This window comes from Ictidomys tridecemlineatus, chromosome 11 (assembly GCF_052094955.1).
Source record: "Ictidomys tridecemlineatus isolate mIctTri1 chromosome 11, mIctTri1.hap1, whole genome shotgun sequence".
Lineage (NCBI taxonomy): Eukaryota > Metazoa > Chordata > Mammalia > Rodentia > Sciuridae > Ictidomys > Ictidomys tridecemlineatus.
Genome location: NC_135487.1, coordinates 51,280,248 through 51,302,365, shown reverse-complemented (window position 1 = coordinate 51,302,365; position 22,118 = coordinate 51,280,248). Strand labels below are relative to the sequence as shown.

General features: G+C 32.7%; 1 protein-coding gene across 26 annotated transcripts in view; it reads right to left on the bottom strand.

The window, feature by feature from the left end:
- Positions 1-22,118, bottom strand: part of Lepr (leptin receptor) — a 164,786-nt gene that overhangs the window by 15,777 nt on the left and 126,891 nt on the right. For 22 of the 26 annotated variants that reach the window (XR_013427852.1, XR_013427853.1, XM_078026434.1 and 19 more), the window contains 11 exons: positions 21,071-21,361; positions 20,798-20,915; positions 17,695-17,894; positions 15,703-15,851; positions 14,323-14,482; positions 14,123-14,205; positions 8,903-9,119; positions 7,149-7,331; positions 5,580-5,675; positions 3,561-3,666; positions 2,528-2,603 (listed from right to left, as the gene is read on the bottom strand). Coding sequence is in view for 22 of the 26 variants with exons in the window: in XM_078026434.1 (XP_077882560.1) it covers positions 2,528-2,603; positions 3,561-3,666; positions 5,580-5,675; positions 7,149-7,331; positions 8,903-9,119; positions 14,123-14,205; positions 14,323-14,482; positions 15,703-15,851; positions 17,695-17,894; positions 20,798-20,915; positions 21,071-21,361 (1,679 nt within the window). In the remaining 4 variants the exon portion in view is untranslated. Of the gene's footprint in view, positions 1-2,495; positions 2,604-3,560; positions 3,667-5,579; positions 5,676-7,148; positions 7,332-8,902; positions 9,120-14,122; positions 14,206-14,322; positions 14,483-15,702; positions 15,852-17,694; positions 17,895-20,797; positions 20,916-21,070; positions 21,362-22,118 lie in introns of all 26 variants that reach the window. The other 4 variants (XR_013427850.1, XR_013427851.1, XM_078026449.1 and 1 more) reach the window with 2 other exon arrangements.

Sequence of the window (22,118 nt, the reverse complement as noted above, 5' to 3'; positions counted from 1 at the left end):
TTCTTTCAATCTAGTCACTCTTCTTTAACTTTACTGTCTTATTTTTTAGATAGGAGAATTGCTTGGAAAATCTGTTCTACAGATGAGCAACAACCTAACCATATATATATATATATATTTGCTTCTTGAAAAAATGAATGACTGATATATATATATACATACACACACATATATATGTATATATGCACCTGAAATATAACAATAGAAAAGAAGAGAAATAAATGTTTTGTAATTGACAAAAATCAGCAACTCTGTTGTAATAAAGGGAGATTCCATGGTTCACAGTGAGCAACAGCACAACCAAGGAGCATGCAGGCCTGTGGCTAAAGTCAGGCAAGGGGCAGTTTCCATAAAGAGAAGGATTATATGTGAAACTACACTCCCGGCTCTTCTGAAAATAGGGCATTGCTTTCTTCTGATAAAAGAGTATAACTCAGTCTTCTGTATTGTTAATTATGCTTACAATATTACTTGTGTATTCATTCATTAATAAGCTGTAAATTACTTTTCCTAATTTCAAGATCATAGACCATTGAATGTTCTGAAATCAACTTACTGGGTTACAAAGAACATTTTTAACAAATGAAATAGAATTTTAATAACATTATATTCCTTCTATTTCAAGCAAGTAGTGGTTTTTTTGTTTCTTTTTAACACTGAAACACTACTTTTAATGACGTATAAAATATTTTAAATAATCTTTAATAATTCAAATAATGTAAGTTAAACTTAAAGTACATTTTTAAATAATTATAATCAATAATGATGAGGAGCAATGAGATAATTTTATACATTCCTGATAGGAATATAATCATAAATTCAATGTTTTAAAAAATGTTTTTATTAGTGCATTATAGTTATACATTGGGGTTTATTTTGATCATACAAGCATGGAATATAATTTGCTCCACCTGTGCATCTTTTGTTTTCCTTTTACATCTCTATATCTGTGTGTGTACTTGGCTGAAAGGTGAAATATATTTCTCACTGTGGATCATGGTCAAATATAGAAGTATATAAATATATATATAGAAAGTCACTGCTTATAGAACCCCCCTATAGGCTCCAAAGTCAGACAAGTTGGAACACTAATCCTGGCTTTAAAACACTACCTCTTCTACAAAATGGAGCTAATAATTAATCTAAAATATGTAAAATAATATCATAAATAATAATGACTAATATTTATTGAGACCTTTCAATGTCATGAAAGGTCCATCTCAATGTCATGAAAGGTCCATCTCCTTTAATCTCCAAAACAACCCAATAAAGGTAACTTAACCTCATTTTACAGGAGAGGAAACAAAGATACTGAGAACTGAAGGGACAGTCTATATGAACCCAAGAGTATTTATCTCAGTGATCTGCACATAAATAAGTGCACAACCTTGTTAGGAACTACCAGAAACTATTTAATGAATCCTACTTTAGCATCTTGCATGGAGCAGGAAAAGTTCACAAACATGTGTGATGGATAAAATGCAGTCTTTGCACTCAGAGAATTATCCACAATAAGGTCTAGGAAATCAAATAAGTCAGAAATTCTTCTGAACTATATTCATGAAAGGAAAGCTTGGAGAAAGAAGGGTGTAGAGCAAGATCTTCCCCGAAGAGGAAGACTCTGCATAGCTAGAATGAAACAGTAAAGGTACAACCAAGGCCCAGGGGAAGAAACAACTGTACATGAAGACTGACAACAGAATGTAGAGAGAAGTGTTGAATACTAGATTAAGAATTTGTATCCTGTAGCCAAAAAAAGAAAAAACCCCACTGAAGACTAAAATGAGTAATGATAAACATGTAATCGCTAATACTACATAATAACCTAGAAATAATTACTATTTTAAAAATTGGGTATTTTGACATGAAGAGCAAATTTGATTTTTTTCAATGTTATAGGTGGAAAGTCAACCTTGTTCAAGGAAAATTATGAGGATTAATAAAAACATTCATTAAACTCTAGAATTTTCTAAAATATTCTATTATAGAAGTAAGTTCAAGTTTTTTTTAATAGGTAACTATTACATAAAGCATTTTAGCTTAAAGGGGAATATCTGCATAAACATGAGTTTTTATGATAAATGCATTTTTCAGTTTGTAGAGTTTGAGGACAAGATTATTGATATAATTTTCAAGTTTCCTTAAATAATTATGGACATTAAATCATAGTTTAAATATAACGACACAAAGCCTTTTGCCTAAAGAGAATTTATACCAAAAAAGTGGCCAAATATATTATTCATCATATTTGATCCTTAGTATTCTACTATTCATTTTATTTTCTACTATGGCCAGAAGAAATATATGCATATTGTCAAGTCATATATAAACTAGTACTGAATTTCTTTTCTTCCTAATTTCAAATACCTGCATTCTGATATTTTAAAGGTCTAAACAGACTCAAATTAAAATGAATTAAATAAAACAAAAACTCTTATATCTTAAAACATGTTTAAAGTTTTAGAAATCATATGGCATCTAAAATGCAATCTTACATATTTTGGGTTAAAAAGATTGAAAAAGCGACCTTCTGAAAATTGAGTCCTTGTGCCCAGGAACAATTCTTGGGGTTTGGAACATCTTCCCATAACAGCTTCTTCATTCTACAAAGGATAAATAAATAAGTCATAAGAATTACAGAAAAACATGCATATTGAAAATGCTAAAAGTTAATGCATATACAAAATAGAAATTGGTCCTTCAGGGCAGTTATGCTTCAGGAGGGTCTAATTCATTTTTACATTCTGTCCCATGAAGAGTGCCATCAAATTTCTACCTAGAGCCAAGTTAATGATGCATCATAATAAAATAGCTCATTTTATTGAAAGCTTGTGCCAGGCAACAGGCTAAACACAGATTTTTTTGCATAGATTTTCCTCAAAAAATAAAATATTGAAAATGGCTACCTCATGGGTGTCAGAAACAAACCTATCTGATAGAGCCCCAGCAACTCAACTGACCAAAAAACAAAAACAGATTCTGAAATCTCTCCCTCTTTTTTCCTAGAAGATAAAAGTCTCTATAGAGATTTGGCATGTGTGAAATAACCTCAATGGTCAGGAGTTCTCAGCAGGGAATGATATGGCAGCCATAGAACCATCCAGGGAACTCAAGGCCATTTGTCTGACAAGCCAGGCAGGGCTGTTCTCTAAAGAGCACAGTGACTGCTCATTGCAAATGAACAACTGCTCCAGGTCACAAATAAAGTCCATTTTTAAAGTTCCGTGATCACCACTAAAATCTTCAAACCAAATTTGAGGGCTCCAAGAGCCATTTTTATCACATCCAAGAATATGCCCAGGCTTCTATTTTTAGTCTATTAACTCCTGAGTGTATAATAAGAGGGGTTAAAAAAAAAAGACTCAACTAAATTCTTCCTTAAGGTATATGTTGTTCTATGAAATTGAAAAGTCATTTCCTGAAAGCAAAACTGTTTACTTTATACCATCTTAACTGTATAATGAATACATACAAAAACATTTAGAATACTTCAACATTCATGATTTGAGTTTTAATCTTAGAACTTTTGCCATAAAGATTCTTAACATTAAGTACAATACCTTTGGTGTGATATTAACAATGTTCCAAGCAGTAAGACAGAAGAGGAAATAATTATCGGCACAATTACATATAGACCTGCATCATTCTTGTGTTTTTCAATATCATCTGAAAAATAAATATAATTCACACAATTCAGATACTTAAGGCAATCTTAATTTCTTTCTGTATCAAAATTATAGTAGACTTTTTCAGATTTCAAAATAAATCTTTGTCTTAAAAAATAAGAGGGAGACAAAAGTATATTATATCCACATTAATGTTTTGTTTAGCATTATACTTAAGACCTAGCAAAAATTTTTTCCAAAATTATTTATTTGCCATGCCACTCCATCAGATTATCTTTAGATATGAGTCAAAGTATCAAACTTGTGATGATGACACAGCCACATCAATGTTTATAATGGCTCAATTCACAGTAACTAAGCTATGGAGCCAAACCAGGTGTTGAAAGACACCTTCAACAGATGAGTGGATAAAGAAAATGTGATACACACACACACACACACACACACACACCACACACACACACACACATCACACACACACACACACACACACACACACACACACTTTGGAATGTTACTCAGCTATAAAAAGAATGACTTTATAATTTTTGCTGGTAAATGGATGGATTTGGAGACTATCATGCTAAGTGAAATAAGCTAATCCCAAAAAACCAAAGGTCAAATGTTCTCTCTGATATGTGGAGGTCAACACACAAGAAGGGGGAGGGAAGAAGAATAGAAGTTCAATGGATTAGACAAAGGGAAAGGAATGAAAGGGAGGGGCGATTGAAATAGGAAAGACAATGGAATGAATTGGACATAACTTTCCTATGTTCATATGTGAATATACCACCAGTGAAATGCCACATCATGCATAACCACAAAAATGGGAAGTTATACATCATGTATGAACGATATGTCAAAATACACTCTACTATAATGTATATCTAAAAAGAACAGATTTTTTTAAAAAAGTTTTCATGATGAGTCGTAGCATCTTCTCCCAACAAACCCAATCTAAAATACTTGCCAAACTTTATCTTGTTCCCTCCAGACACACTGACCTCCTTGCTGTTTCTAGAATTACTATGCTCCTTCTTCAGGGCCTTTACATAAGGCTACCCCTTTGCCTGGAGTGTTCCTCCCTTTTATACGCAAATATCAGCACCACGAAATTACCATTTCTGGCCTTACTAACTAAAGCAACACATTTTTAACTCCATTCTTTCATCTTACTTTTATTTTCCTTTAGGTACCTATTTCTATCTGACATTATATATTACATACTTTCTTTGTCCATCACTCCTATTAGTGCACTGGAGTTTAGGCTCCATGATGACAGAATCTTATGTTCACCCTTTAACCTCCAGTTCTTAGAACAATATTATTTCTTTGCCACGACACTCTATCAGATTACCTTTAGATTATATCAATAAATGTTTGTTAAATACTGAAATAATTTTTAAAATTATTTTCATTCTAAAATCAGATAAAATGTTTCTTTATAAAAACTACATTATTGGGAACCAAGCATGGTGGGGCACACCTCTAATCCCAGCGGTTTGGGAATCTGAGGCAAATTCAAAGTTAGCTTCAGCTGTTTAGCAAGGCCTAAGCAACTTAGTGAGACCCTGTCTCAAAATAAATAAATAAAAGGGCTGAGGATATGGCTTAAGTGCCACTGGGTTCAATACCCAATACCAAAACCAAAAGTATATTATTGGGTTGTTTGAATTTGAATACAATTAAAGAAAAATAAGATCAAATCATTGGTAATTCAAGTACAATAAATCACAGTAGAAATATAAAAGGTGCAGTGAATGTAACTGTATAACTATCTATTTTTATTCTTAGAGAAAAGATATTTTCTTTTGAACCATCCTATTTTACATTTACATAAGACTTGACTCTTCCATGATCTCATCAGAAAAAGAATAATCCAATGGCAACATAATTTCAAATAAATCTGGAAACACATATCAGTGTAAAATGATCTAAAAGAAAAACTTTTACCTTGGGTGAAACTAGTAGTTATCTTTGGTTTTCCCACTCCTTCCATAAATACTGGGTAAAGACTGAACTGATATTTCTCAATAGGGATAAAATGATCTGAGGAGGAAAATACAGTAAAAGTTCATTTCTGCTTAACTAATACTGAGGAGACCCTATTTTTTTTAAAAAAAATATACTGTTTTCCAAACAGAAGTCAGCATCAGTTATTTATAGACTGAACTGATGATGGAGTTTTGAAAATAACCTAAGCATTCCACACTCCCTAGTAATGATAATAGTTTTCCAAACAACTTTTCAAATATATTACTCAGACACAGAAGATTGTGATTTTTCAAAGGTGTGTTTCAGTTTTAGCCACTATGTTCAATTCAGAATAAGAGCTTTCTTTCCTTCACTTTTCTAGAATAATATGTATTCCCTTCTCTCCCTTATCCTCAAAGTAGGTAATATTTCCCTTTACATATAGGAATTTAGTTAACTTAGTTTTCCCAATCAAAGGTAACTGAAAGACTAAAGTCTTGTGAAATCCTTTGCAAAACGGATGGATATGATGACCAAGCCTCCTCTTGCAATATATGGAGGTCTAGATACCAGGAGAACGGCCATGCTTGTGGCAAAGCTCAAAGACCTAACAAGGATTTTCATGATTGTTAATAACATGTGAATATTATTCTAGAAGAGGCAGATCTTTTTGAAGCTTAAATTCTATATCCCCATTATTTAAAGAAAGGCAGAGAGAGTAACCACCTAGACAACAGTGGTCATGAACTCAGTTCTCTATCAAGAATTTATAAACAAATTTACCCTGATGCTAAATTATAAGTTTCTGGAATGAAATGAAAGTGTAAGTCCTTTGGATGATTTTCTGTGATAAGATCATGGTAATCCTTAGTTTACCTACTTACTTTCCCTTAATCCTTACTCTGACTTGGAGAGGCTGTATTAAACACTTACAATCTGTGCTTTACATGTCCCTTGGGATAACTGTTATACTGCTGAGAGATCACACTGGCGTAAGTGGTTACTTAGATGCTTAGATTTGTGGCCTACCACTCCCACTCATTGCTAGTGACATTATAAGCGAGTACATACTTTGGGAAAGCAATTTGGCAATAGTTTTAAAAAGGTAAAGCTGAAAGCAACATAAATAATCTCAAGTAGTTTAAGCAGATTTGGAAATAAAAAATTATATAGGCATTAAAAATAATGATAGAAAGGATTGAGTCAAATATATATATGATATATGATTACAATGATGTAAAGTATTAAAATGAAAAAAGGTCAAGGGAAATAGAATCAAATGTTTTGATAAGGTGATAGAAGTATTAAGCTGGTAGTACTATCTATGTTTTTAAAGTTTTCATTAACTAGCTAAATTATTTAAATTAATTTATATAGTATCATACTAATCCATGAGCTAAACTTTTTAAAATACAGTAAATTTAGGACTGGGTATGTAGCTCAGTGGTAGAGGGTTTGCCTCACATGCATGAGGCCTTAGTTCAATCCCCATTACCACAAAAAAAAAAAAAAAAGAAAGAAAAGAAAAAAAAAGTATAGTACACTTACCATGGATATAATATTTCTTAACATTTGAAGGGATTCTAAGCCATTTAATTTCATCATCTTCATGGAGATTTTTCCATTCAATGATAAAGTACATGAGACGGTAATCACTGGGTGATAGCACCCAGGAAAGAATCACACAACTGCTGTTTAAAGGATAAACACTGAGCGACTGCATGAGATTTACTGAAGGGAAAAGAGAACATTTATTTTTAAATTAAAATTAATGAAAATTTATTAATACCCTAGAGGAACTTATGACCTATTGGATGAAGGGAGAAAAGACAGCAGACAATTTATGTAAATGTAATACATACCAATTATTTTTCCATCATGAGAGTCACATAAGCAGAGAGAGATAGGAATACATGATATGGAGGAGAAAAATGATTCCACCTAAGATCTAAAAAAAGGAATTTTCTCGAGAGTCAAAATTGTTCTCAGCTGGAATCCTGCACAAGCCTATTAACCATCCTCTAGGATTCTCTCCAAACTCTTCTCTCCTGCTGACACAGTGATACTTTCAAAGCAAAAAAATCTGTTCATTTTAATACCCTCAGCACAGATTCTGACTTAAAAGCCTCCAGTCGATTTCCACATCTGAGCCTAAAATTCCTATCATGCCAAAAAGGCTCTGAGGGCTAAGTCTCAGCCTACTTCTCTGACTTTTGCAAATTTCTACAATAAAGCCATCCTGGTTTTCCTTCTTTTCTTATCCTGTGCTAAAAAGACTTTTGATCAGCTGCTCCTCTGTTGGGACCAATGTTCTTCACCCCACCCCACAAATGAGGAAATCTAAATTCTATTCACACTTCAGATTTCAATTTAATACCATTTCCTCAAGGTGACTTCTCTGATCCTCAATGCCAGGTCATGTTCCTTTTTATTTATTCATTTTTTAATTTCATAAAATTATATTCCTTTCTTAAGGACACTTAGCTTATAAGTAGCCAATCACTTGTATGATTATTTGATTCATATCTATCCCATCCATTGACTATGCCTCATTATAGTTTTTTTCTCATGTTGAAACTTCCCCACTTAGCACACTGAAGCATTCAACAAATACTTCTAGAACACATTTACTGAAAAAAATTTAAGTATAAATATTGTACTGGGCATTGTCAAACTTACAAGAAGTTTACACAATAAGTTAAAAAATGTTGCATTTTTATTAAAAACTTATACTTTGAATATATAATCAGAATTCAAACTCCTATTGAAAGTGGTCTTTGATTCTCTGATTAATCATATATCAAAATTAATGAAAAAGGGTTTGCTCCTCACAGTAAATGAAGTCTACAGTAATTTTCAAATCTCAGCAATTATCCTGTATTCATATTACTATGAATGTATAGTGTTTTGTGTATAAAGTATTATATGTAAATATACCACATATTATAAAGTACATATATATAGTAGACTATCTATAATATATATTTATACATAAAATACTATATGAATTTATTTTTGCACATGCACAGAGAAAGGGGACACTGACCTACAACCTCCATTGCTCCAAAAGTTTAAGTATTAGATTTAGTAGAATATTTTCAATTATTAGAATACCATTTCAACAATGTTCTATCACATGAACATAACCTGTGTATACTATATTTTGTTATTTTTCAGTCAAAGAAGAGATGAAGCATGAAAGAGAACCCCAGGCTGCTCAGAACATAAGTTTAAAAGGGAATGCTTTGCAAAAGTTAAATATTAAAAGGGACAACAGATTACTACTCTGTATATCTTCTTACCTTTGCTCATAGCCCATGACAATGTTAAATTAAAATTTTCAAAAGAAGCACCAATTGAATTGATGGCCAGAACTGTAACAGTATGTGCTTGCTCTGTCCACAAGAAAGTGGATTTGGTGTGATTTCCCACATCTTCTGACCATGTTCTATTGTGGGAACTATGATGCTTTACCACATATCTCCTCACACTGCACAATGAGTCATTTTTCATCAGGGGCTGTAGTAAACATAAAAATTGATTAGTTTTAAGAACACAGTGCTTTTTATATCAGCTGAGCTCATGCAGCTTTTATACATTTGCCATTGGGAGGCAGGAATCAGACCAGGCATTGCCTATTAATAATGCGGAGGGACTGGGAAGGTGGGGAGAGATGGAGGCTGCCTGGGACCACAACCACCATACAGATGTCTGGGTAATTATGGAGCATAGGAAACTTACTCTCCCCCCCCACACCCACATTTTTCTTTGTTTTAGTTTTTTGGTTTTTTTTTTCTTAAGATTGGGGGAATAAATCCCTCAAAAATAATGAAGTAATGAGATAATTAGGACACTTTTCTAATAAGACACTTCACTCTAATTTTAGAGAAAGAAAGAATGACAAGACGTAGGGTTTCCTCATCTCAAAAGCAAATAAGAATTAACTCTCATATTCTGTAAAGTAACAAGAAAGAGCTAAGAAGATATTACTCATCATTTACATTAATCCTAGTAAGATCTGTCAGTCATTGCTCTGATATGCTTGGAAGATTGGGGAAAGGTTAACAAACAACAGAGGCTATCAGCATTTCTGTCCTATAGTTTTATTTTTCTCAAATCACACTAGGTCAAAGATTACTATGTAAAATATATACTGAGTACAACTCTATTCTATTCTACAGAGCTTAAAAACATACCCAACTTTTCCAATCATCTTGACCTGTTAGAGGTAAGATTAAAAGCTACCAATCCCTTATAAAGCCATAGAAAGGTGACTACATACTAGAAATCTGCTTTTATTTTTTTCCCCCATTTAGATGCCTCTAAGTCAGAAATGATAGAGAAAAACAAACACATGTATTTCTTAGAATCCTGCGCATAGATTGGGAGTAAGATGTTAGCAGCTACAGCAAGAAAGAAATATCTCGAAAGTCATGCAAACTTTGAATCTTATTTGAATAATCCATGTCAGTTTTAATATACAAATATTTATTATTGTAATCATCAATAATAAACATCTTCTACAAGATGCTATAGACTCATATAGTTTTTGCCCCAGCCCTAATATTAGCCATTTCTCTCAAGATCCCTGTTCCTTTCTTTCTTTTTCTTTTTTTTTAAACATTTCTGATTGTAAATGGACACCATATGTTTATTTTTTTATTTTTTATGTGGTGCTGAGGATCTAACCCAGTGCTTCATACATGCTAAGCAAGCACTCTACCACTGAGCTACAACCCCAGCCCCTGCTGTTCCTTTCATTGGATAATGATATTAGAAATAAATCTGGGCATGCTTCTTATACTTGAGTGTCATTACTTTTAGCTCTTAGCTTACAAATCACGGAAATGTACGTGTGAATTAACTCCTGCATATACATATATCTCTAAATATTCCCTCAAAAGTCCACCTATACTAAGCCAAATATGAGTTTATATTCCAACTCGAATCCATGATCATGTCTTCAATCCTAATTAATGACTATATGGATCACTCTAGCCTCCCTCCTTGCTTATCTGTAACTTCCCCTTCCAACAGTGAGAAACCTGTATCTCACCACTTGCCATTCATTTACTTACATGTTCTATTCTAGGATATGTATGGTGGTTCAATACTGTTAGTCTATACTCTCATGAGAGACACATCAACTACATTTCAGTGTTTATTGTGGTTTCGTTCAGCTTTAGTAGTAAAACTCCACACCTTTCCACTTAAGGACTTTTCTCTGACCACCTTGTCATGGTCTATATTCCATCCTGGGATGTTCCAACATCCTTGGATTTTTTTTTAAAAATCTACATGCGTTTCAAATCACTCCTTGTGCTATAAAGCTCATGGGTTTTGGCAAATGCACAGTGCTATATACCTATCATTTCAGTATTACACAGAACAGTTTCACTTTTGAAGGATATCTTGGTTGCTTCCAGTTTAGAGTGATTTATGAATGAAGTGGTTTGAACATCTATGTGCAAGTTTTTATGTGAACAAATAAGTTTTCAAATCACCTGGGTAATAACTGGGAGTGCAATGCTGCATCATATGGTAAGGCTACATTTAACACTTTAAGAAACTGCCAAACCTTCCCAAGTGGAGGGATGATTTTGCATTCCTATCAGCAATAAATAAAAATTCTTATTGTCCTGCATCCTCATCATCAATTTGTATTTCAGGTTTTTTTTTGTTGTTGTTGTTTTTGTTTTACTTTAATCATTCTAATAAGTGTGGAATGGTATCTCATTGTTGTTACACTTCAAAAGTCCTTAATGACAAATTTTGTTAAATGGTTTTAATATTTTTATTTACCATTAGTATATTTACTTTGGTTAGATGTATGCAATTGGGTTGTTTTCCTATTGTTTAAATTTTAAGGGTGCTTTGTGTAATTTGGTTATAAGTCCCTTATGAGATAACATTAATCCATTAATTAAAAAAATAAAATATAAAATATAAAAATAAATAGAATACTGACTAGTAAAGGAAAGGGAACAGGAGTAGAAGGAAGGGAGAGAAGTGCTGGGGACTAAATTGGAGCAAATTATATTCCATGCTTGTATAATATTGTCAAAATGGACCCCAATTTTATGTATAATTATAATGCACTAGAAAGAAAGAAAGAAAGAGAGAGAGAGAGAGAGAAGGAAAGAACCTTCAAAATCTGAAACACATCTGGTCCCAAGCACTTAGCATAAGGAATACTTAACCTGTATTAGAACATGACCTAAAGTATAGTGTGAATATGCATTGTTCATAGTTATAAATAAATAAATGTAGGAAAATATATGAATCTCCCATGCAAAATCTCAATAATTTAAGTAGATCCTCCACTCTCAAGGAGGTGGAGCATACAGCTCTCACTCCTTAAGCAGGGACAGTACATATTGAGTTTATTCCCCAAAGTACAAAATGGAAAGGGGGAAAAAAGAGTAATTTCACAATGGGAAACTGATAAACTACCTCAGTCAAGTGAGCAGCATTAGAACCAACTTTATTAAGTCACATTGGTAATAGGCAGCCTTAATATGATATGATGGAATGCCTCTTTACATCAGTGGTCTTTCTCCCAAAAAGTAAACATTAGGGAACATCAGACAAAACCCATTTCTACAAAATATCCAACCAGTAATCCTCAAATAAGTCAAGTTCATCAAAAACAAAGTCTAAGAAACTTTTACATCTAGGAAGAGTATAGGGTGTCATGACTACTGAAGCTTTAATGTGATGGACCAAAAAGAAATCCTTCAGAAAAAAATAAGGAAATCTCAATCTGAATAAAAGAATTTCAGTAAATAATAACATATGTTGTTTAATTATAACAAAGTATAATGTTAATCTAAAATGTTATTAATAAACTTGATATGAGATAGATGGGAATTTTCTGTATCTTTGCTATTTATCTATAAATACAAAACTGCCCCAAAATGAAGTTTTTATTTAACTTAAAGCCAGAGGAAAAAATACACACACACACACACACACACACACACACACACACATACACATTGTTCTTATCCTGTGGTCTTGTGGCTTATTCATTATAAACCTTTGGGCAAATTTTACCCCAGAGGTTTGAGAAGCACAGCCCTGGGGAACATCTATGGTTTGGTTCTTGAATGTCCCTCAAAGGCCATGGATTAACGCCTTTGTCAATAGCTTGTGGTGTCACTGGAAAGTGGTGGGACCTTTAGAAGGTAAGGCCTAGAGAAAGGAAGTTAGGACATTGTGGGTGTGTCCTTGAAGGGGGTTATTGGGACATCACCCTTCCCTCTTTCTCTCCCTTTGCCTCCCCTCCACAGTAAGGCAGCCAATCTCCCCAGCCATGTGCTTCCACCATGATGCTCTGCCCTGCCACAAAGCCAAAAGCAATGGAGCCAACTGACCATGGACTGAATCCTCAGAAACTGTGAGTCAAAATAAATTCTTCCTCCTCCCTGTAAGATGTCAGTTGGAAAGCTGGCTAACACAGGAACCATAATCACTGACTTAGTACCTCAGTTTAGGAAACCAAAATAAAATCATACAAAACGAAGTTAATGAAAGATAATTCAGTTAACAAAAGGCATTCAAGTTCCTTGAAAAATGGTAGATTAGTAAGGGTCAATCTCCCTCCCTCAGAACAACACTGAAGAACACACAGAGTTGAGGTGTGTATCATGACGGTCACTAGCTATGTGTGGCTATTTAAATTTAAATAAATTAAAGTTTTTTTTAAAAAGTGTCAGTTATTAATGCAAACTTTACATTAAAAATATTGAAATAGAAAACATTCAAAAATTGCATTGCTTATTAGCCAAATGAAATTGTATAGTATTATTGGGTTTACAAACTAAAAGTATATAAACTCTTATACATCCTAATTTTTCAGGCAACCACTTTCAAACATGTTAATTCACTCCTGAGAACTGAACTTGAGTCTCATATGTAGGGTGATATAAATACTACTTTATTCCCAAATCAGTCTTACATTTGGTGTCTAATGATTAAATAATTTATTCACTTGGGATAAAAATCAATTCATTGGGAGAAAGAATACTCTGGAATTTCTATCAAATTTCCATTGTTTATGGAACATTATTTATATGTCATTAAATTGATAGAACAGTTTCATATGTCTTAGATGCTTTTGAGCTATGAGGGGAAGACCACATTTACATTGTTCAGGATTAAATATAAGGCAGTTTGGGGACTCAAAGGAACACTAAATATCATTTAGTCCACTCTTACATTTATACAGATGAGTAAAATGAAGCCCCAAAAGTCAAAGTATAATAGTAATAGCATAGTTATAAAATGGTAAACTGAGAAAAGAATGAGAGTCTACTAACTCCAGGCCAATGCTCCAGTTACTATACATCCTATCTCTTTACATTCTATCACTATACATCCTACTCACATTAAAAAATGAAGTGAAAATATGGGATTGCAGGTCCTTTGAGAGATTAATATTGAAAGGATTATGAACAATAAGTACATCTTTTAAGAGTATAAACATAAAGTTTAAGAATGACATTAAAAAGCAGGAATACCTTCCAAAGTAAGGTGACATTTCTCTCGTTTTTAGTAGTATCTCCATTAATGATTCTCCAAAATTCAGGTCCTTTGATAGGAACTTCAAAAACAACAAGAAGCCCAAGTTATACATATGTTTTGGGAAGGAATATTTTCAGTCATATTTGAAGCACACACTTATGGATTTTCAAATCATGTTTACATAATCCTTGCAGACCTTTGACATCCATGACAACTGTGTAGGCTGGACTGCTCCAATTACTCCAATATCCTAGTCCATCTAACCTCTTACAGCGCACCTGAACAGCATAGACTGCACATAGGTCTGGCACTGGAAGACTGGCAGATTTTGATTTTGCATCATATACCTCATGTACCTGTAAATTAAATCAAAGCATTAGGTTAATCATTACTGATGCACATGTATCTAAAAGGTCTTTGGTGCATTTTATTTAAAACCTTAACACTTTTTCAAAATTAGAAGACAGCTGATTTTGTTTTTCTGGTTTCAGAAATAGTCATATTAAGATTGGACTGAGCGTGTGTGGGAGAGGGGTACAAAAGCCTACAGCACGGGGTATTCCTAGGTGGTCTCCCATCCAAGTATTAACCAGGCCTGACTGACCCTGCTTAGCTTCTGAGATCAGGCAAGATTGGGCACGTTCAGAGTGATATGACTGCAGTTGGTAAAGTGCTTGCCTCACATACACACACACACATACACACACACACACACACAAAAAAAAAAAAAAAAGATTGGACTGAGTGCCTTTAAGTCAAAGATCTCTTTAGGACAAGATTTTGGACTGGTCCACTTGCAACCTCGTTTTGCAAGTACTCTTTTACCCTTTTACTAATCTTTTTCCTCTAATTCTTTATCCACAAAGACTTCTCAGAATTTTAATTTAGTGGTTACCTCTGTAGAGAATCTCTGCATTTAGTCTCGCTCCACAAGCAGATAAACTGTTACATTCATTTAATTGTAAAACTTATGGGCTAATGGACATCACTGGGGTTCCTCATATTGCTAGATTTCTGCAGGCTGCCATCACGAAACTGTCATGGAAAGCTACCATATACATGCTTGTCACTATGGATACAAATCTGATTGTTTAATAAAAGCAGCTTCTTTCAAAATGCATTCCATTGAACAATGGTGTACTACAAGATATTAATAGATGTTCGAGGAAAAAGAGTTTCTTAGAAAAATGAGTTTGGGAGACTTGAGATGAAACAAATTCACAAATGTTTTTTTAATGTAGGATCTTTATGTCTCCAGACCTTTACTGTGTAAAATACGGCAACTCTTCATGAGGAAGATAGAGAGGTGCAAGGTTTCCTAAATTTGTTTAGCCATGACACCTTTTCTCAAGGGACATTTCACAAGACCAATGTTCTATGAGACATACTTTTGGAAATGATGGAACAGCAAACTCGTCCCTAAAAGGGTCAGACTTTAATCAATCTAATTAGTGAAAATAGCTACAGAATTCAGACGGATATATTTTTATGTCAATAAAATTAATCTTGTGTCATGAAATTATTAAACATTATATAAAACTGCATATAGTGAGGCAAGCTAAGGAAAAATGTGTACCTTCCATTGTACTTCTTTTCCACTTAATCCATATCGAATCTGAAACTGAAGATTATTCTCTGGAAAGACTGGCTTTTCCCAAGAGACTTTCAATAAGCCAATATTTACAGTAATTTCTGCTTTTACACTAGATGGAGGCAGTGGTTTCACTTGAAATTTAAAAAACAATATTATGTAATAAAAATTTAAACATTTTAGATTTCCATACCTTATTTAAAAGCACTATCTTTTTAAAACAATCATTCATTGCCTTATCTGATCCCCTATAACTTTATGTGATACATAAGAAAAGGATAATCTCTGTTTTGCAAATAGACTGATTAAAAAAAAAAAAGAAAAATATCCATGTTACTCCAACATGGTAATAATAATACCTGATTAGAAATTTAGATATTGGTTCTGCATGCAAATTTACCATACTGAACACATGATAAATATTTATAGTAAATTCTGTTCTACATGCACCTTTAACTAGAGATCAAAACATCATCAATTTCTACATGCATCAGTTTCAAACTCTTCTCTTGATGTCTATTATTACTTATAGATTGAGGTCAAGATCAACAGTAGTCTCTTAAAGTAAAATCTTGGTGTTGTACAATCTGAGGAAAACAGGTTAATAAGCAGAAAAACAGAAGTAATATGCCCTGATATTTCAAAACAGCATTTTAAAAGTTAAATATATAGGAAAGACATATTATATTTAAAGCATAATGTAAAAAAACAAACCATAGAAATGCAAAGAAAAAAGTTACCTTATTTTCTTATCACCTTTTTATATTGCTATTCTCAGAGCTAAAGTCAAAACTTCAGCTTATGTATGAAATATGTGAACTACAGAAATTTTCCTAAGTTCTTAATATTTTAATTTGAGGGCCTCTCCTCCTAACAATAAAAGTCAATATGGAAATGTGATGCATTTGAAACTGAAAGCCTGGAAACCCAAGCATAACTGGGAGCTTCTAGAGCTCCTCTGTCATAACTTCAGGGATCAACTTCACAAGGCCAGTTCCACTACCAGCCACTACCCACAACAACCATAGAAACCACTAAGCAATTCAAGCCATGATGAAGATTAAATGTAGACATTCTGTCTACCTTAAGAGATTATGTGTTATGTGGAAAATTAAGAGATGATGTGTTATCTGTATGTGCTGTTGGGGAAGAAGGATTCTCTGCTGTCCGAAGATATTTAGCACCAGAAAAATGTCACGTGAAGTTAAAACACTTACTTACAAGGGAATTATATAATGGGAGAGAGAATCAATTGATTATGACTTAACATTCAAAAAAGAAATCTAGTAATTAAAACAAGTTCATCTTACATTTAACAATAAATAGGTTCTAATTCAAAAATATTCTTTCACTCTGTTTTATAGTCACTGCCTAAAGATTTCACAATGGTTTTGAAGGGGTAGCTCCAATTTTCAAAGGATTGTCTAAATCCTCTGAAGTCAAAGCACCTTTTGAAAAGAATATTTTAATATCATGATAAACGTCATCATCTTGTCTGTTTTAGGCATTTCACTTTAAATATTCCAAATGCTTTTACAACACAGACTCCAAATTAAAGTCTTGGACTATGACTATCCAGATTACAAAGACCCTAGAATATCCAAATTAAACTTTCGGATTAAAAGTATTGATGTTTTCATAACTTCACTAACAAAAAACAGTGCATTATTTAGAAAAATATTACTAAATTTCATTCATAGTGACCCATGTAATTCACCAAATAGTGTGCTGGAAATATTTCAATTGCTGAATGCTATAAATAAAATTTAAAATGTATAACTTTCTAAGGTTAATCATCTCAATTCCATTGTAAACAGTTTTTTCCAAATTCCAGTGTAATCAGAAAATAGCAAAATATATTAATCCTGAATCCATCTGCAACTAAATCTGCTAATAAAAATGGAGACAGAGGTGGAGATTCAATCCCTAGTATTGCAAAAAGAAAATAAAGTGTAAACACAACACAGTTTAACATACCTACAGAGTCAGGAAGGACACATGTTGGTGTAGAATCCAGTGAACCTAAAGAGTGATTGATCCTAATCCACATTGTGTAGCCAGATAATAGAAAGATTGGCTGGAAAATGCATTCATAAAAACCATCCCTCTGCAAATGGCAATCCTTGGGTTCAGATATGGGATGAATAGATGGAATATCAGAACAATAAAGACTGCTCCTTAAAATATACAAAAATAGTCAATTAATATACAACACTGATAAAACCAATAGGAAAATATTTGAGAATTTTGACTTGTTTAAGATATAGTTTTTATGTCTACAAATAAATGTTCTATCTACAAATAAATGTTCTTATTAGAAAGGCATTCTTGAATTCCCAGCTATATTTTAATCTTATGTTTTTCTATAGGCAGCAACTCCTATAAAATGTTTCATTATGTATTAAGTGGAGATGCAATAAATAAATAAATTGTAAAATAAACCCCATACTCCATTAATATTATTTATGAAATAAATGCAAATAAATCCAGTTAAAATCTAAAATACTTAGAAAGTTAAGCTAATATTATATATTAGTGATATAATTTTAAAAGTATAGATCAAAAATAGTAATGGAAACATTCTTTGAATGGGAAGAGGCAAAATTCTCACACAATAAATAGGGGATTAAATTCCACGACAAATGGAAAATATAGCTGATGGTACACAATATAGCTGAATTGATAGTACCTAATATTTTTGAGTTCAAATTAATATAATTAAAATAATACCAATTCCTGATACACATATGAATCATAAAGTCAAGTAGATTATTCATTTTCTCAGAAAACAAAGTGAAAAAAAAGTTTTGAGTCTCAACGAATACATCCCACTTCTAAACATATAAAACATTTCTCCTTTCCTCTGCAAACAGCTCTTCTGTCCTCTACTTGCTCTGAATATGGTATTCAAATGCAAAAGTAGCAGTTACTCTTTACATCAAAGTGGGAATGAGGAATTCAGGAAGAAATCTAATCTATATTCTCTCATTTCTCATTTTTGTAATGATTTCTTATTTCCTGAAGATTACCAAATTGAAGATATAAGTAATAATAAGAGGGGAAAAATAAAAGCAAGAGATGAGGGACCATTTGTGGATAAAACATAAGAACACTATAGAAGCATAGCAATATCCACTTGAAGTCAAATGTTTAGCATCATTGTCATTCTGACAGCAGTAATCACTTACTGAATGTTTTCTAGAAGTTATATCATTTAATTGTAAGTAAATGAAATATGGCATTATTTTTCATAGAAACCCTTTAGGTCCTATCTATAATAGCAAAGGAAGTTTAGGCTTGAGGAAGTTAAACCCAAGAATGTACAGCTAGTGCCATGGTTATTCTATAAATGTTAGTGAGGTCAATGGGGTATGGGGTTTATATTACAATCTTCCATTAACACCTCTTTTAATGTGAAAACACCATGCAAAGAATGTAAAGAGAGATTATAAAAGTAAAATGCCATATCATGAATATTATATTGACTTAAAAACTAATACCAGGTAGGATAAAGACAGCTATTTTTCCTAATTTGGGAAATGCAGAAATAGTCACCTTTTTTTTTTTTACACTTCATACGAATAGAATCATAGCAACTAGGAACAGAAGTCAAATCACAATATTTGAAGGAGGGGATTCGTTCTTCAAGTAGAAATTTTAGATTCTAAAAACAAATGAGCATGTTCTACATGTTCAGTCTCCAATACAAATAAAGACCAAATTGGAGCACAGTGTTTAAGAACAGTATACATATTTTAAAATACTATATTTTTTAAATGACACTGTATCTAACTTCTTATCAAAGGTGATATCATTCTAGATAAAATGCTTTATAGAGACAAGAGGAATACTGTGAGAATATTCTTAAATTGTTTTTTTAATGCATTCTTTTATTTTTCAAGAGGAGTGTGTTTTTCCTCCCATAGCAACTAAAATTCTCTAATAACTTCATTTTTACAGCAAGATGGGACTAGAAATTTCTTAATGAATATCTTCTATGGTGTCAAACTGTGTGACTGTGCTTGAAACAGCAAACAGCTTCTGAGATGAGTAGCCATTTGCATCTCAAGGTAACATATCGTGTGATCTTCATGTGGGTACAAATCAAGAATCTCACATTTATTCCTCTTCATCCGCATGGTCTTGAGCAAATAAAGGAACTGACATCACAGTCTCCATTACAACTATCAATGACTATATGCTAACCATAACTCGGAATTAATTAGATTTTTGGGTTGATTTTTCTGCCCAGTGATGCAGGGGGTGGTATATACTGAGCATTTAAGATTACAGAAATGACTATAACGGTTCCTTCACAATTTGATTTCTCAAATTGTATTTAAAACAAAGAAAGGTAAAAATCAGGCACACATTTCTCTTTATTAGAACATTTTACTCTTCATTAACATATTTCCTAAAACATCATCCAGTTCTAAAAAACATTCATATTGTCTATTAGAATATTTTGTGTCTGCCTCTTTTTTCTAAAATATTAATCTTCAGCCAAATGATAAACTTTTTTAATCCTCCACATTCTTCTACTCTAGTCAATTTTCTAGGTCAAATTAAATTGTATATAAACTATTTTTTCCTGAATATCATTTAAGAGTTAAAATGCAATTTTAGAAAATTGGTTGTAAGTAACTATAATGCACCAATAAAAAACATGGAAAGAAAACCAGTTGTTAGATAAGATAATCTGAAGTAAAAAAAAGTTACAAATTTTTAAACCTCAGGTATAAATGATTTTCAAGAATTATCAACTTATTTAATCCCTCAAAAATTTCCCCACTAATTATATTCTACCTTCTGCTTTCAGGAAGAAAATCTACAAGAGTACTATTATCAGTGGTATTTCCTTTTATTGTTTAAATTTTAATTATAGACAGACACAATATCTTTGTTTTATTTATTATTTTTATGTGGTGCTGAGGATAAAACCCAGTGCCTCATATGTACTAGGCAAGTATTCAACCACTGAGCCACAATCCCAGTCTCTATCAGTGGTATTTCTATGGAAAATTTTTATTTTTATTTCACCATACACAGAGAAAAATAAAGCGGCAAAAATAACACATACCTGTGATACCTCAAGTGCAGAGTACTTCCCACAAGTGACTGGACTATATTGGCTGGCCATCTGCAAGTCATTTTAGTTAAGTACCCATCAGTTTCACATGATATATTGATATTGACATCTATTTAAAACACATTAAAATATTAATATAAAGCAAAAACACCAGAACTTTTAATGAAAAAAACTGTCCTAACGTCTTTAATAGGCCACTGATATAGGGTCCATAATAAAAATGTGTCTAGCGGAACTAAATGAACAAAACCTCAGAATTCTTACCAATCACATATAATTCAGCATAACGATGGTGGCATTCATGTTCATTGCAGCAGTACACTGCATCGTAGGTAAACTTCCCTCGAGGCTTGGTTGCTTTCAAGTTGGGAAAAGTAACTTTGCTAACATGGTCACTCACAACATGATACTGGCTTTGAGGAATTTTCTCAGCCAAATTCATCCACCAAACAATATTTTTTGAGGAAACAATCTTGTTTTCATTTTTATAAATGCAGTGAAAAGAAACGTTAGACCCAACACTTGTCAGAATTTTAGGGGGAAAGTATATGACATCTGTAATGAAAGAAAAGAAAGAGAGAAGCTCAGATGAAGACAGAAAACATCATGGAAGCGACATACATCTTGTAAAAAGGATTCACAACACATTCCAGGAATACACTGACAAAAATAAAACCAGTATTCTAAGAGCTGGAAGACTCTAAATGCCTGTTCATGGCAGCTATTCAGTGTCTCAAGAACTCCTGCTCTCAAGTGAATCAAGCTGTCAGGAATGTCTCCGCTGTCTTCTAAACACAGAGGCTTATTCAGTGCAAAATATGTTTTAGTAACAGTCACTTGCAGCAGTATCTTTGCAAGATCTACATGAATGAACTTTTATTAAAAGATGAATTCTGATAAATATTAAAATTACGAATTACTCAAAAAAATATAAATCATGAATCAAAAAATTTCAGATACAGTTATTTGAATAGGTGTTTGTTTCAGAAAATAGGTTTTTAATTCTTGGAGCAAATGTATCTATTTTTCTTTAAGAGGAAAATAATGTCTGTATCCCATTATAAGAGCAGCCAACAGTGAAATGTGAAAATTGCATAATGTCTATTTCTTCTCTTCTTTGATAACATCAAAAATGCTTTTAATAAAGTTGTTTTCAGTACATATCATAACCTAATTGCAATATTCTAAGGTTTGGTCAGTTCTGGTAAAAGATCTGGGTTTTCCTCTAAAAGTTAAGACCTTCCAACAGCTATAGAGAGTAAACCCTGTCAATTCCTTTCAAGAGAATTTCTAAGAATTCCTTGATTAGGAA